This window comes from Caloenas nicobarica, chromosome 1, assembly GCF_036013445.1.
Source record: "Caloenas nicobarica isolate bCalNic1 chromosome 1, bCalNic1.hap1, whole genome shotgun sequence".
Lineage (NCBI taxonomy): Eukaryota > Metazoa > Chordata > Aves > Columbiformes > Columbidae > Caloenas > Caloenas nicobarica.
This window is the reverse complement of record NC_088245.1, coordinates 16,818,920-16,833,686: the sequence shown is the minus strand read 5'-3', so window position 1 is coordinate 16,833,686 and position 14,767 is coordinate 16,818,920. Positions and strand designations below refer to the sequence as shown.

Here is a 14,767-nt window from a genome sequence, read left to right as displayed (position 1 = left end):
ATTAACACACTGAAAACAGTTACTTTACTCCATCCTTCCTTTTTTTTTAATTGTTTATGAAAAATCCTAATTGTTAATAAGGTTATTAAGATCTATAACCATTACTAATTCATTTTCATCAGTAATAATGATTTTTCTTTGTACATATTTTAGCCCTAGTCATGGAAGACTTTGGCAAGGGAAGTCAGGTTTTAATAATCTGCTCCTTTTCTTAACACTAAAACTGTATCTTCATTCAGAACATATTTGAAATCATGCTGTGCATAAAATCTTTCTACAGGATATCATAGTTTTGCGCAGTGGATTTCATTCCTGTGAACATAATCAGTACTTTGAGTGAGCATATCAAGGTAATTCTTGGAAGACAAAAGTAAAATCTGGAAGCAGCAACATAAAGATCTGTATTTGGAGCAGTAGCTATATAAATCCATTCTCATGCATGGATCAATTGTTAGCACAGAGTTATTGTCAGAAAAATTAATCATTAATAGACTTTTACAGAGCGACAATCCAATCAAATGTAGTTCTGTTCCACAGCTTTCTTCAGGACAGAATACTGTCGTTCTGGAGATAATCTCTTAGCTAGTAGGACTCTATCAGAAAAAAGAGTTTGTATGAATATGAAATTGACATTTTGCTCAGATTGAGTCTTTTACACCTTTCTTCAAATTTCTGCCTCTCACAGCATGTGCACCTATGAACTTAATGACTGAATTAGCAAAGCTCTTTGAAAGTTACTGAACAGATTTAACTCATGCACATTTCGATTAAACATCAACAATTTCATACTTGGCCTTGCAGTAATGGTCGTCTGCTCAAATAACCTGATGTGGCCAGAGAAAATACTATTTATTTCATAAAAAGCTGTGTATAAGAAAAAAAATCACATGGAATCATTTTATCATACTGATCAAGGCCAACACAAAATAAGCTAGGTTACAGGCTGACTCTGACTCCAAAAAGTGGTATTATAAAAGCCTATCAATGCCCACAGTATCAAGAAGTCATGCAGTTCCTTGGAACATGGTCAGCCCCAAGTATGTCTAAAAACACTGTGGCATCTATATGGACTTGAACAAAAAAACCAGTGAAAGCTGCTGCAATCTCTGAAAAGTTCAGAGACCTAAGATTTACGAGAGACGTTTTCTGCCAATACTTCTGCATTCTGCTTTATGCGGTTTCACCAAAAATGTTTTAATGGCATGACGAGTCAGATTTTGTTTGATCTGTACCCAAATGTCGGCCTCTGCGGCTTCTTAATCACAATGTCCTTCTGCACTGTCAGTTAGTTGTAAGAATAAAGATCCCAAGACGTACACGTCAACTAGTTTTCTACACTACAGTGTGCAGAAAAGTTGCCTTCTTCCTCAGATAAGAACAGGTTAGGAAAAACAACAACAAAGAAGCCTAATACAATACAGTTTTCAGATTTATGCTTTGAGTCCTTACTGGCACTGCTAAGCAAAACTGCTTTGGGGCTATAATCCCCTGTACATAAATTTTAAGGGCTTTGATGTGGTGCTATGCTTGAAGAGCAAAACAAGACTCCTCCGAGCATTACATGTCAGGTACATCAAGGACAGAAATCCTTCAGTGTGCTGAAGAATGTGTCACTGAGGAAAAAGAAACCCCTCAAACAGCTTTTTCCTCTGCATAAGCACAGCAAAACTTATTTGTAAACTAATTTTCTGGATCAGCTGTTCTGATCCAACTGGTAAGAAACAGAGTTTCATAGATAGTGAATTCAAGACAGAAACAAGAGAAAGCACAATAAAAGAAGATTAAAAAGCAAAACAGCTAACAAAAGTAAAATAAAAATATTAAAACCACATCTAATGGCAAAACCAACAAAGTCAATTTTCATGTGGCTACAGGTAATGACGGATAGCATCAGTTTCTGAAGTATTCCTCAAAGTGGTGTGTATCTGTACTAAAAGTACACTGCTCCAGATAACAGAAACTTATATGGTAAACTAAAAAACACCCTCTCCCATTTACAATCCAAAATAATCTGGATTATGACTTTTGTATGTTACAATATCTGCCAACTTGACAACTATAAAAATCATGCCATAAAATAAGACTGATTTTGATGTCTACATCTCTGTAATTTGTTTCCATCTGTAGGTACATTCCCAAGACACTGTCATGCAAGAACTTAAACCAATTACATTATTTCAACCATTAATAGATGACTGTACATAGATTCAAATTCAGTTTCCTAAATATAGGTTCCTAATGTCATTTTATAACCCCCAAGGTACTTACTACACCATGGACATTTTTGGTAGTCTAAGATGGCATTAGATGCCTACACAGTTCAGGAAACTTAATCCCACTCTTAATGCATCTGCCACTTTTTATTATGGACTTATGACCCCAGAGAACATCATTTATGTCTTACAGAAGACCAGGAAAGCTACAACAAACCCTGTTACAGCACACCTGCGCTGCCATTGCCCTGTTTTCAATGATCATTTTGTTTGATCTATCATGTAATTTATGTATGGAGAAAATAAGGCTGAGGGCAGACATTATTGCTCTCTACAACTACCTGAAAGGAGGTTGTAGCATGGAGGGTGTTGGTCTCTTTTCCCAAGTAACAAGCAATAACACAAGAAGAAACAGCCTCAAATTGTGCCGGGGAGGTTTAGTTTGGATATTAGGAAGAATTTCTACACCAGAAGGGCTGTCAGGTATTGGAACAGGCTGCCCAGGGAAGTGGTGGAGTTGCCATCCCTGAGGGGTTTAAAAGACAGGTAGGTGTGGTACTTTGGAACAGGGTATAGTGGTTGACTTGGCAGTGTTAGGCTAACAGCTGGACTCAGTCTTAAATCTTAAAGGTCTTTTCCAAACTAAACGATTCTATGATTCTATTATCAGAAACATCCCTCTGAATATCATCTTACAGAAAAGAGACATAGAAGCCAAAGTTACAGAGGGCACCAGTGTCCTCTGAGGAAAGGAATAACGAATTGCAAAAAGGTACAAAATAAAGGTCAAACCTTGCAGCCAAAATTATCAAAATGTAATTAAATCTTTGAACACAAAACCTGGCCTTTTAAGCTCAAATAAACAACTCAACTTCAAGTTAGTATCACTGGAAAAACTATTTCAAAAATGGTTTTAATATTTTGAACAAGTGTATTTTGTGTGAAAGATTATTACAAAAGGTATTAATTTCTCTACTGTTTCATCAGGAGTGAACTAAAACATTAATCCAAGAAGGCTAATTTAGAAGCTGTGTGTCATGAAAACATCAGATATCACTACTTTGGAAGCCAAATGGGATGACTGGAAAATTAATCTGGATGATATTTTAAGAAGTGTTTTCTTGGTAACACGTTATTCTGGAACCAAATTAAATGTAATTAATATATCCCAAAGTCCACTGTCCTTTTTCTTAATTTCTACTACACGTTTTATTTCTTTTTAACAGACTAATTCTTAGGTTGTAACAAGTACACATTATTAGGTCACTGTTATTAACATATTAACTTTCATCAACACTAACTTTTAAAAATGAGATTATTGATTATTATATTTTATGTAAAGAGACATTAGTTGAAAAATCATTAATTCAGAATAAGGACACTCAAAATGTTAAAAAGCATATAAAATTGAAGTCTTCAAGATAAATTTAGGTGACTGATTAAATGATGCAAATTTTAAAACACATGAAGACAACAAAACCTGTTGTGTTTAATATGGAAATTCTTTGGCTAAGGCTCTGTTCCTGCTTTTCCAACTGCACAGTTCTCCAAGGAGCTACATTAAAAGCTCGTAACACTCGCTAGATCAGTGATGTTGCGAGGTCATGAGGGTTTGCACGAAAACCACTAAAACACTGACACGTGGCTAGGCAGGCGGAGCTGCTGAATGTCCTGTCCCGAGGGAGAAATCACGCAGAGCATCCAAGCACAGCAATGTGCCTTATGGATTCAGAGCTGAACAGATCACTACTGCTCTGCCAGAATTTAGTTGGTATAGAATGACATGATCTATTTGATACCTGGACAGGTGATTTTACCCTGTACTACCATGAGAAATGAAGAAAGTATCTGAAAAAGGAACAGTAATCACCTCGCAACCACAGAGCAGCAATTTTGTTTGTTTCTTTGGGAGAGCAAGGTGAGATCTATCGTCTTTTATTAAGAGCTGTATCAGCACTGATATACATAAGGGAACAAACTAAGCCTGTGTGTAGCTTCCTACTAGGCTTGATAACGTTTGTAATTATTATGGCTTTTTAAATAGTACATTAGAAGGAAACATGAATTTTCTCCTGTGGCTTCAGAGTGACAACCAGCTGGTCTGTTAGCAGGGGGGAGCTGCTGAAGGTTTGAGGACCACTTACTGTGCACAGCTCTACAACAGAGCTAATGGAATAACTAACACTACCAAGAGGCTGTATCCTCTCCATGGCATTTAAGTCCCCAGTGACAGTTAGTTTATAATTTCCCCTTTGCAGATGCTTGTTTGGCCAAATGGAGAATCAACATAACAAAGATTTTTCTGATAAAAGCTCTATAAGATCTTCCTCTTATATAGTCTTATTACTCATTATTCTCCAAGGATACAAAAAACATCTGGTAAAGCCTCCAAAATACGTAGCTCTGGCAGCCCTTGCTTCAAAACTGTCTCGCACACCAGGTCTGCTCTGAACATCAAATATGCATGCCATCGCATTATATGGTGCATTGGTTGGATGAAAATAGCCGTCATGAAAGGAGTTCTAAATTTCCATTATGACCATCAATGACTCAATACAATTCAGTTAAAAATGCATGCCCAAAGCCCTTAGAATCCAAACAATATGTGGGTGTTCATTTCCAAAACCTGGATGAAGGTAAGACTTTAAATATGATGGGAAGAAAACATTTCCTCTTATCTTCCACTCATTTGGGACAGAAGAGATATCAATATTTTGGTGTTGCAAAAGGATTCAGCTTCTGATTTTATTGATTTACAAATGCCTAGAGTAACTTGTTAGATCACTCCCTTTTCTACTAAGTCTGACGGGCTAGAAACCTCTGCATGGATATATCCTTTCAGTCCGCTAAGTCTCGCAGCTTTTTGGCTCCTGGTCTCTCTTACAGACAAAATCAGAGGAGGCTATAAACTAAGTGTTTGACAGTCATTCCTGTAAACCAGGATAATTTCAAGTGCATTCCTCTTCAAGGCCATACCCTTACATTCCTGAGCTTATTCACATATTATGAGGCATTTTGATAGGAATATGTTATTAATTGTTAAGTGGCAGGAGAAGTCTGATTTTGAAACATACATTAATTTTTAGTACAATGTACTTATTTTAAATATGGGAAGACCAGTGTGGCAAGATACGTGATTAAGTATCAAGATGTAAGAAAAAGTCAGCTACTAAGATGGCACCCCTTGATGTAACATTCAGATGCAAAAGAAACATCTACCTCTTTCCTGCCATACTGCTACAAAATCCAGTATTATGTAGTAAAACAAAATTAGAATTTATGGACAAACTTCTATTTCATTCTGCAATGCTCTTTAAAAAACCCAGTCATATTGATGACAGTTACAATGCAATATACCAATTAAACGATGCAGACCCAAAACATAAATGAAATCAATAATGTAATCCCAATTTGTCACAGTTAAAGATGTCGAGATTTCCATTAAACCAGTATTAGTTCTAGACACCTCTAATCAATTACAATTAACGTTCTGAACATGAAGTATTTCATAAACATCCATTTAAAAGAGCCAATGTTGTGCCTATTGCAGAATCAGTGTTTTCTTCCTCTTGCCTGACTAAATGGAAGTAAAACAGGGAACTAAAAAAGCAATTTTGGAGGCGATACTTGATGAGAAAACAGACTGATTAATGATGAAATCTTCTCTTCTCCCTTCCTTCAAAATCTGTCAGCTGGAAATGATGAAATCTTCTCTTCTCCCTTCCTTCAAAATCTGTCAGCTGGACTGCAACTGATACACACTAGTATTAAATGAGACAAAGGAAGGAACAGAGAAGCCAAGGAAATGATTCTGAGTCTCAGCTTCCTGGTCATGTTTACAAATAACAAAACTGCATAGGCTGCAGAAGGAAAGGTAACATTTTATACACGTACTTCTACAGTTGTCACTGGCATGTACATAGAATTAACTGTATGAATCACTAAACAAGATTCTGTATAAAATACTTAAATGATAAGTATTACTGCTTACTTTTAAGTACACAGCATTCTACTGATTTACACTCTTTTTATATAAAAGAGAGAAAAAAAGCTTGAACGGTAATTATTAATATCAGAAGTCTTCTTTGACTTGAAGTTATAGAGATACATACAAATTATCAGTAACGACAAAGTAGTATTTGTATTCAAAAATCCTACTATTTGTCTTTAGTATATAATTAGGTTTATTAACTTGTATTGTAACATCTCAGTGAGAAATGTCATAAACCATCCTAAAAAGATTACACATGCACACATTATATTCTTTACAAATTTAGATACAAAACTTAATTCCTCAGTTCCTTATACACACTCTTCTTGTATAGATGAATTATGAATGAATGGGAAATAAGATAGTTGTGCTATATATGTACAATACACTTCAAAGAACAACCAGCTACACTAGAGGTAAAACTGTTTCTTCATGCATCTGTGCACTCATATGCTTCATTCAACACAAACTTTCAGTAAACATGGACGGATGGCCATTTTCTACTTCTGGTAAAGTCTACAACAGGAACATTCCTGAGAAAGGCAACAGCAGTCCTAATAAAATTGACTCGTTTCTCTCAAACTCTACAATTCTGTACTAAAACCAGAACACTTGCACAAATCAGAAGTGCTCCACAACAGATTGACCATGACTGTTCATATGGAAATCACATCCAGAACCTGGATACTCCACATGCTCTTCTATTATCTCAAGTAGCTGTCTATCTGTTACTCACAGTGGTTCGAAGCAGGCACAACCCATACTCATCGTTGGAAATGGACTCAGAAACACAGAATTAACTGGTTTCCTAACCATAGCAATCTAGGTGCCTGAGGAACAGCTTGCCAAGCAAATGTGCCAATAGAATTCTTTATAGCATATAGAGTTTACACGGTCTTCAGCTGTTAAAGATGCAGTAGTACCTGACAGTATGCCTGACCAGTGTTAGGAAGTTTTACCTTTGCTAAACCGTAACAGATTCTAATGCAGTCAACAACCAAATTAAATCCTCTCTGAGGAGACACTGTAGGATCCAAAGAGTGCAAATATAGACGAGAATTATTCCAGCAGCAGTTTCCAGTTAACTGAACTGGAGGTAAGGATAGCAATTCTAGCTTGACAGTTTGCAGTCCAGAAGCATCCCGAGTGTACTAAAAAGCCTTTTAATGGCCCTGAACAGGCTCACCTCGGCCCTCTACCAGGTGCCTCTCCATTGGCTCAGGAGCCACATTGCAGCTGAGCCTTCAGTCCCTGCCTGCGCTGCGTCTGAGGAGCATGGGTCTCCAGCTCAGCCAAGCCCATGCCTGGCCATGGACTCCATTAATCCAGATCCTCACCCATGGACCGACTTCCTGGCTTGACCTCCCTGCCTTGTCCACCGTAGTTCTGCCTGGTAATGGTTGGACCTGGTCCTGACTTGGATCTGTGGTTTGCCTTCCCAGCCTGACCTTGGTCTGCCTCATCGGCACAAACTTCCCTGATGATCTGGACTCTCCATTGAGCCTGGCCGCCACCTCTGGGCCTGCCCTGCTTGCCTTGCCTGTGCACTGCACGACTGGCTGGTGAGACCCTGCCCGCCAGCCACACTGCCCAGCTGCACCCCCAGCTCCACAGCCATCCTGGGGAGGGACGGCTGCCCCCTCACACAGCCCCTTCCCGCCACTAACATGTGCCTCTACTTACACCCCTCCATGATGGGCCTACGCCACTCCCTCTGAAGGTCACCCATAAGCAGTCGTGTACACCATACGACATTGTAGTATCAAACAATCAAATCAAATGTTGCAGAGGCTCTGTATCCTCTCCAAATGAGAAAATATGTTCGGCCACCAAAGAGCGAGCAAATGAGCAAGGCAAATCACAAACCTCTCCAAAGATACTGAGTAAGAATTTTAAGGAGAATACATCCACATCAATGTTAAAAACCCTAATTAAGCATTCCCATTTTTAAGTACTATGCATAAAACATTCTTGTCAGGTTTAATCTTAATGAGCCGAAACACACAGTGTTTTGAGATATGTAACAGACTGAATTCACCCTTAGTGAAAATATTTATTTTCTTGGCTGGAGATCAAATAGCAGTGAACCTGGATTTTCTAACTTTGAAATTTAACTGTTTGGAGAACTGAAACATCAAAGAGGCTGTTAGTCTTTGAGAGAGAAAAAACCTACACTCTGCAGCAGCCCATGGGTTAGGGTCAACAGTTTGGAGAACATCTTAACAACGATCCATTCCCTGTACAGTCACCAGTTCAGTGCTGAGCACAGCCTCAGGTTGTAGTTTTTCAAACCGCTGAATGCAATGACAGTTGAGAGAGCTTACTGACAGTTTCGCTGCAGCTAACAGTTATGACTGGGGTTGTCACTTTAACTTAATGAATAAACCTTAAGCACATTCTCATCTGTAGCATTACCACTGTTGGGAAAAAAGGCAAAGCCTTATATTGCTACTGCCAAAACACAACACAGACTTCTTTTTTATTTCGGCTGAAGCCTGGTTGAAGACTGGCATAAAAAAACTAACTTGTTTCTTCACAGGGAATCAATGCTCTAAAATAAATGTGGAATGTATATTCAGATTGTATGCCTCAAAAATTCACATTAAGTACCTAGGAACGTATGACAAATTATTTCCATTTATCTTAGAGAAGAATTGTGTTCTGGTAGGGAGGTTAAGAGCCAGGAATCTGTGAAATTCTATTCCATTTCCAGGCATGGTCTAGGGTAAGCCATTTGATGCTTCTGTCTCTACTTTGCTTTTGGGAAAATGACAATAAATGAGAAACTGGATATGTTATAAGTTTTACATAATTAGTATTGAAAAAATGCCTTTGCAGGGGAATGTCTCTAAATAAATGCCAATATTAAGTACACCAAAGGTCAGTGTAATCAGAAGAAATAAAAGAGCATTTTACTAATTTGCTAGTATATGGATAATCCCCTTTCGGTTAATCCAATTTTCACTGGCTGATCAGCGGTCATTACTCAGTATTTTAGCACCACACCAATTCCAACATTATAAGCGAAGTTCCATAACTTAACTTACATCAGTAACTATCTGCAGGTTTTACGTAGGAAAGTACAGCCTCTAAAATGAGGAAACAATACAGCTCTTTACAGATACTACTTAAGAGTCATCATATGCAAAGTACATATACAAATTATTAGTGAATGACAATGAGATTGTGAAAACGAGAAAGGTTTGTTGCCAATCACGTACCCGCCTTTAATATAGTCAAGGAATGAAACTTCTGTTTCAATTAGGAAGGAAAGCAATGTTACCTGAAAGCAAATAAAAGACAGTCAGACATGAATTGTCATTTCCCAGCTGAACAAGTAGAGACATAAGCACAATGTTTTTGGAGCTCTATCCTTAAAATGTAATATCCTAGAAGATTAAAAAAAAAAAATCTACTACAATTGCTTTATTTTTTTTAGTTTTTTAAGAAAAAGATAAGGGATACAAAGTTGTATTCCAGGGCAGGTTACCACATGCATCTCTTCTGATCAGTGTGCACTACACCTACACATGAATATTAGAGGCTAGGTGACCCAATTACAATTATTTATGTCATTTCTCATCTCAAAGTGGTACTGAGTATCGATGCAAGCCAAGAATGAAAAAAATCTAGTAAATTATACATATATATGAAATATATAAAATAAATGAAGTGGGATATATAACAAATGCAAAGATAAGAATTTTCTTCAGTCCTAGCTTCTATCACTCAGAAACGATAGAGGTCTAAAACACAGATAGAGGTCTAAAGGTGTCACTGGCATTTCCAGCACTCGAGTCACAGAAGTATAAACTCAAGCGGAAAAGATTCAGCATTCGAGATCTTCATATACTGCACATCACCTATGAACCAAATAGTTAAATCCGAATTACTTTCATTTTATTTACAAACTGACACAAAACTCTCTCACAACATAAGTGCATCAGGCAGGCAGGCTTAAGTAACTACTCAAAGCAAATTCACTGATAATGACACAAAGAATAAAAAAGGGATGGAATTTGTCACAAAATTTTATTTGCCTCCACCTGCAGCAAAATATAAAAGCTGAAAATATTCTGATGTTGTAAATTTGGACTCAGAATGAGATTACAGGTAGTAATTCTCTCTTCTACCCTAATTCCTTTGTCACAGCTACTCTGTGATTCTAAGTGACTTGCAAAGTTTAAAACCATCAAATTACCCTTCTAGTTGAGAACAGAAGTCATAACAAAGTTCTACCAGACTATCAGTAGCTTAGTCTTGCATATAAGCCTGCAACTTCTATACATTTTCCCACTGGACTCAGTCACATTAATGATTCAACTGTTATTACAGCTAGTTATCTTGCTCCTAATTAGTTTAAGCAAATGTTTCAGTGAATCGAATTTAAAAAAGTAAAAGATGGAAAATGACGCCACCCTTCCAAAGTGGCCAAAGTGTTTGCTTCCATACAGACAATGACTACCAAAGCTCCAAGTTTTATATGGTGACTTTTAAATTGTACTACTTCGCTTTGTTTAAAACTAATCATGTATTCTGAAACATTTCTGCTTAGTATGTCTGTCTGAATTTAACATGACCCCTAAAGTAATAATGAATTCAGATGGCTATTGTAGGTACACAGTACTTAAAAGCAGCAGTGAGATAGCAGTCAATGATCTATATCCACTTTACATAAGTTTTCCAGAAGCCAACTTCCTATCAGTGAGAATGATGGCCTTGGTGCCTGCTTTTGAAATTTAGAAATCTACAGGACAAAGAATGTCTTAGGTGAATGATAGGGAGAAGAAAAATAAAACTTTAGGCAAACACATAGGAAAGCGACAATTTGGAGAAGTGTAAGAGAAGCCTGAATGACTAATAGAAGTTAACGACAAATGGAGGCAAAGAAAGATTGATGAAGAAATTACAAAACGAACAACAGACAACACTGGTAGAGAAGGAAAGAGAAAATAAATTTACTAAGAACATTTTATTGGGAATTTCCATGTAATTTGAGACAAAGGATAACAAGACACAGTTGATTCTGTCCGTCCAAACATAAGTAAATACATTCTTTCAAATGCAGACAGATTTCCTATGAAGGTGTTAAAATATTTAAAATGAAAATCAACAGGAAAATGTAACATGTAAACGTATTTTTTGCTCTTCTGTACCCTAGGACAGATTTTATACCTACAATTTTGAGTACACTTACCTTTAGTATTGATTTTAACCACTTTTTATAAGTTACTCACTGACTTAGCGTAACAGAACTTTATTTTAACACACTCAATTCTAGTAAAAGGAATATGTTAGCAAAAAGTAAATTATCTAATGAATCAGGTCTTGTATTTTAAACGTTCGTGGATAAGCAGCTTCTGCCTCTTTTTCACAATTTAAAGCAGAGGTACAAATAAGTGTTTATTTTCCTACTGATAAACAGACTTTTGCAAGAATGTGAGAATGACAGAAAATTCCTTCAAGGCTACAGTTCAGGGTGAAAGTAGCCCTGTGCCGACGTCAGTGGAACTGTTCATGTGGAATATAACCCACAAGCTGGATATGTTTTCAAAAAAACATATCTTATATCTGATTAAGTTTTCCAGTATGCAGTTCTTCAACATTTATCTTCATTTTTTTTTTGTAACTGATGTTGGAACATCATGGATGCCAGAGCACAGAAGTTGAGAAAGTATTGAAGGGAATTATTTGCATTGGTAGCAAACGCTTCATAAAACAAAATATGGAATATGAATGAAAGGACATTAAAATCTCATCCCAAACTATATTAACAATCTTTCAACATAAATTTACAAAAACCTGCTGGTAATAAAAAATGATTAATCATTTTGTTTAGCCATGATAAGCATAATAGCTTTGACTGATGCTAGCTCGGGAGTTAAATTTAAAACGAAAATTAACTTTTGAAAGTGTAGATACATTTCAGATAAAAATTAAGTGTTCAGTCCAGTAATTTTGAGGATTTGACTAAAACATTGGTGTAACTAATTTTGGAAATCATTGGCAACTTAACAGCACACTTGGACACAGCTTTTATCAGACTCCTCAAACTAAAATAATCTAAAAATAAATGCTGTATAACAGTAAATAGTTTACTGTTGTGGCCTTCACAGGAGGTTCTGTTCTAATCCTGTTAAATTACAAGACAACTACACTGTGTTTCAAGAGAAAAGCATCCAGTAATATAAAATATATTTACTTACTGTTCCAGAATTAACATACTTTTTCTTTTTTCCTTTTTTCTTTGGATTTATCACCTAGAAAAACAGATAAAAATATTAAAGCAGTATGATTTATGATCTAAAATAAAGATAAGTGTTTAGATATTTTCAATGCAGAAAGTAGTCTATTTTCGGTGGATTCTAAATTTATTCAGCATACTGTTTACTTATGCACCTCAGTGCTGGGATATATGCATATTTCAAAACCCAGTAAATTTATCTTCATGGTACCTGCTCAGTAAGCCAGTGCTGTTATTCACACTTGACAAATAGGGGACTGAGGCAGAGGTGATAGTGTTCACTAAATCTGAGTGCTCAGTGAAAACACCTCTTTGAATTTTCACAAGATTCTGCATTTTTCTGCATTCCTGATTCCAGTGTTTCAGCATACCGTGTCACCACTTCTTCATCTCACAATGCACCTCTTCACATTCCAGTTAGTGTGTTTCCTTTTTTTCTTCAATATTATCTGATAAACATGAGAGTCGTTCTACTCCCAGTTTCTGTATTTGATGCAGTGACAGGATCTGGCTGACAGGAAAAGCAATTCTGGTGAAAGATCATACTGTCCCAGAATTAAAACTGGTCAGCAATTTCATGAAAATGGTGCAGACCACCACTTGACTGCTGTATAGGAGTTGCAGGGCCTCAAGGCATTCCCCATGCACAAGAATCCTCATGGAACTGGACTACAAAGCATTAATCAGTTTTCTTGAATGTCTTGAACCCACATCTATAAAATTTGCCGCTGTAGCCACCAAAAAAATTGTTTCCCTTCTGAATACTACCCATTCAAAGGCAAGTCTCAGCCAGTTTCATTACACACACATTAAAATGTACTCCTGCTTTTCTCAAAATTGTACATGGAACTGGAAGCAAAACATTATTTTGTTAATTAAGTTGATCAACTATCTCCTATATAACTAGGAAACTCAAACCCTTGTGGCTTACTGCCAAGTTTTACTGTAAAGTACTCACAGATGTTCTGTGAATGACAAGGAATGAAAACATTTCCAATTGAAATCTTAGTCACTTAACTGCTATAAAATATTTAAACCATTTTTCCTAAAAATGGGAAAAATAGTAATACATATCTTCCAAACATTCTCTTCCCCCAACCAAAATGAAATTACATCTAAAGATCATATTCCTTGCACAACATACAACAGCTGTGAAAGGTAAGGCAAAAAGAGGTAACTATCATTTGAGGTCTTCCCAAACAGGCTCCAGTATGCCACAGTTAACCGATAAGTATTCTTCAAAGCTTTTACTGCCCTACACATACAAAGGCCCTTTAACACTTAAAAAAAACCCAAACCAAAACCAAAAACAACCAACAAAACAACACTACCACCACCGCCACACACAAAAAAACCCCCAAACAAACCCTGTCCCTCCTATAAACAGCGTCTTGACTGATGAGCAATGGATTAAATCTGTGTAATGGTGGTTTATACACAATGAAGTGATTCTTTTTGAACCAGAATCTTGGCCAGAAGCTGATTCCTGCTGACAGCTGCCCAGAGGAGGAAGATGAAGGTACCAGACTGCCTGCCCGCCCTGTGGCCCTTCATTCACAGTTCTCCAGAATCCAGTGGTCAGGCCTGAATTAGCAGTATATTTCTTGCCAGCAGTCATTAAATGCCACAAAGCAGATTCAGATGAATCTTCTGCTTCAGGTAACTTGACAATTGGTTTCTAAGGAATTGCTAGGAAATGTACTGGAGCTTGGAGTGAAATATCACAGGAAACAAGGCATCTACTTGATATCAAAGAGTAATTAAATTACAGCTTGTCTCTCTCCTATAATTCCAGCTACTATAATTATTATAATATTTATTTTTTTCTCAAAATTCAGATAGCTTTCTAAATAAACCAACATTTTTTACCCTCTGAAAGCCTTACACCCCCCTAGGACGCTAAATGAACTCTCACCTATTAAAAAAGTCAATTGAAAACAGCTTGTCATAGCAATGTTTCTAATCTGAAAATATCGGCCACCCACTCAAACACAAATTTCTCTACCTGCCTTGGGTCAATACGTAAATGCAAAATAATTAAAAATATTTTTTCCAGTCTCTCTTGTTCTGATATTGTACATCCTGATCAAGTAGAATCGGTAGCAAAGCACAGAGGATTGCAATGTGGGGAGGCAAACCTGGGATGCTCAGGAAATGTGGGAATGTGATATTGATACTATATTTAATAAATTGCAAAATGATTTAAAATGTTACGATAGAACATTCCTGGCAGGGTAGAAGCCATGTCAGTGGTACAATAGGAGAGGACATTTTCACTGCACACAGTAATCTGTGCTGTGACACTATCCAAAGGAAATT

General features: G+C 36.8%; 1 protein-coding gene across 3 annotated transcripts in view; it reads right to left on the bottom strand.

Moving 5' to 3' along the window:
* Nucleotides 1-14,767, bottom strand: part of CPNE8 (copine 8) — a 107,239-nt gene that overhangs the window by 21,654 nt on the left and 70,818 nt on the right. For 2 of the 3 annotated variants that reach the window (XM_065627374.1, XM_065627384.1), the window contains one exon: nucleotides 12,411-12,464. In XM_065627374.1, the coding sequence (XP_065483446.1) occupies nucleotides 12,411-12,464 (54 nt within the window). Of the gene's footprint in view, nucleotides 1-9,425; nucleotides 9,488-12,410; nucleotides 12,465-14,767 lie in introns of all 3 variants that reach the window. The other variant, XM_065627366.1, reaches the window with a different exon arrangement.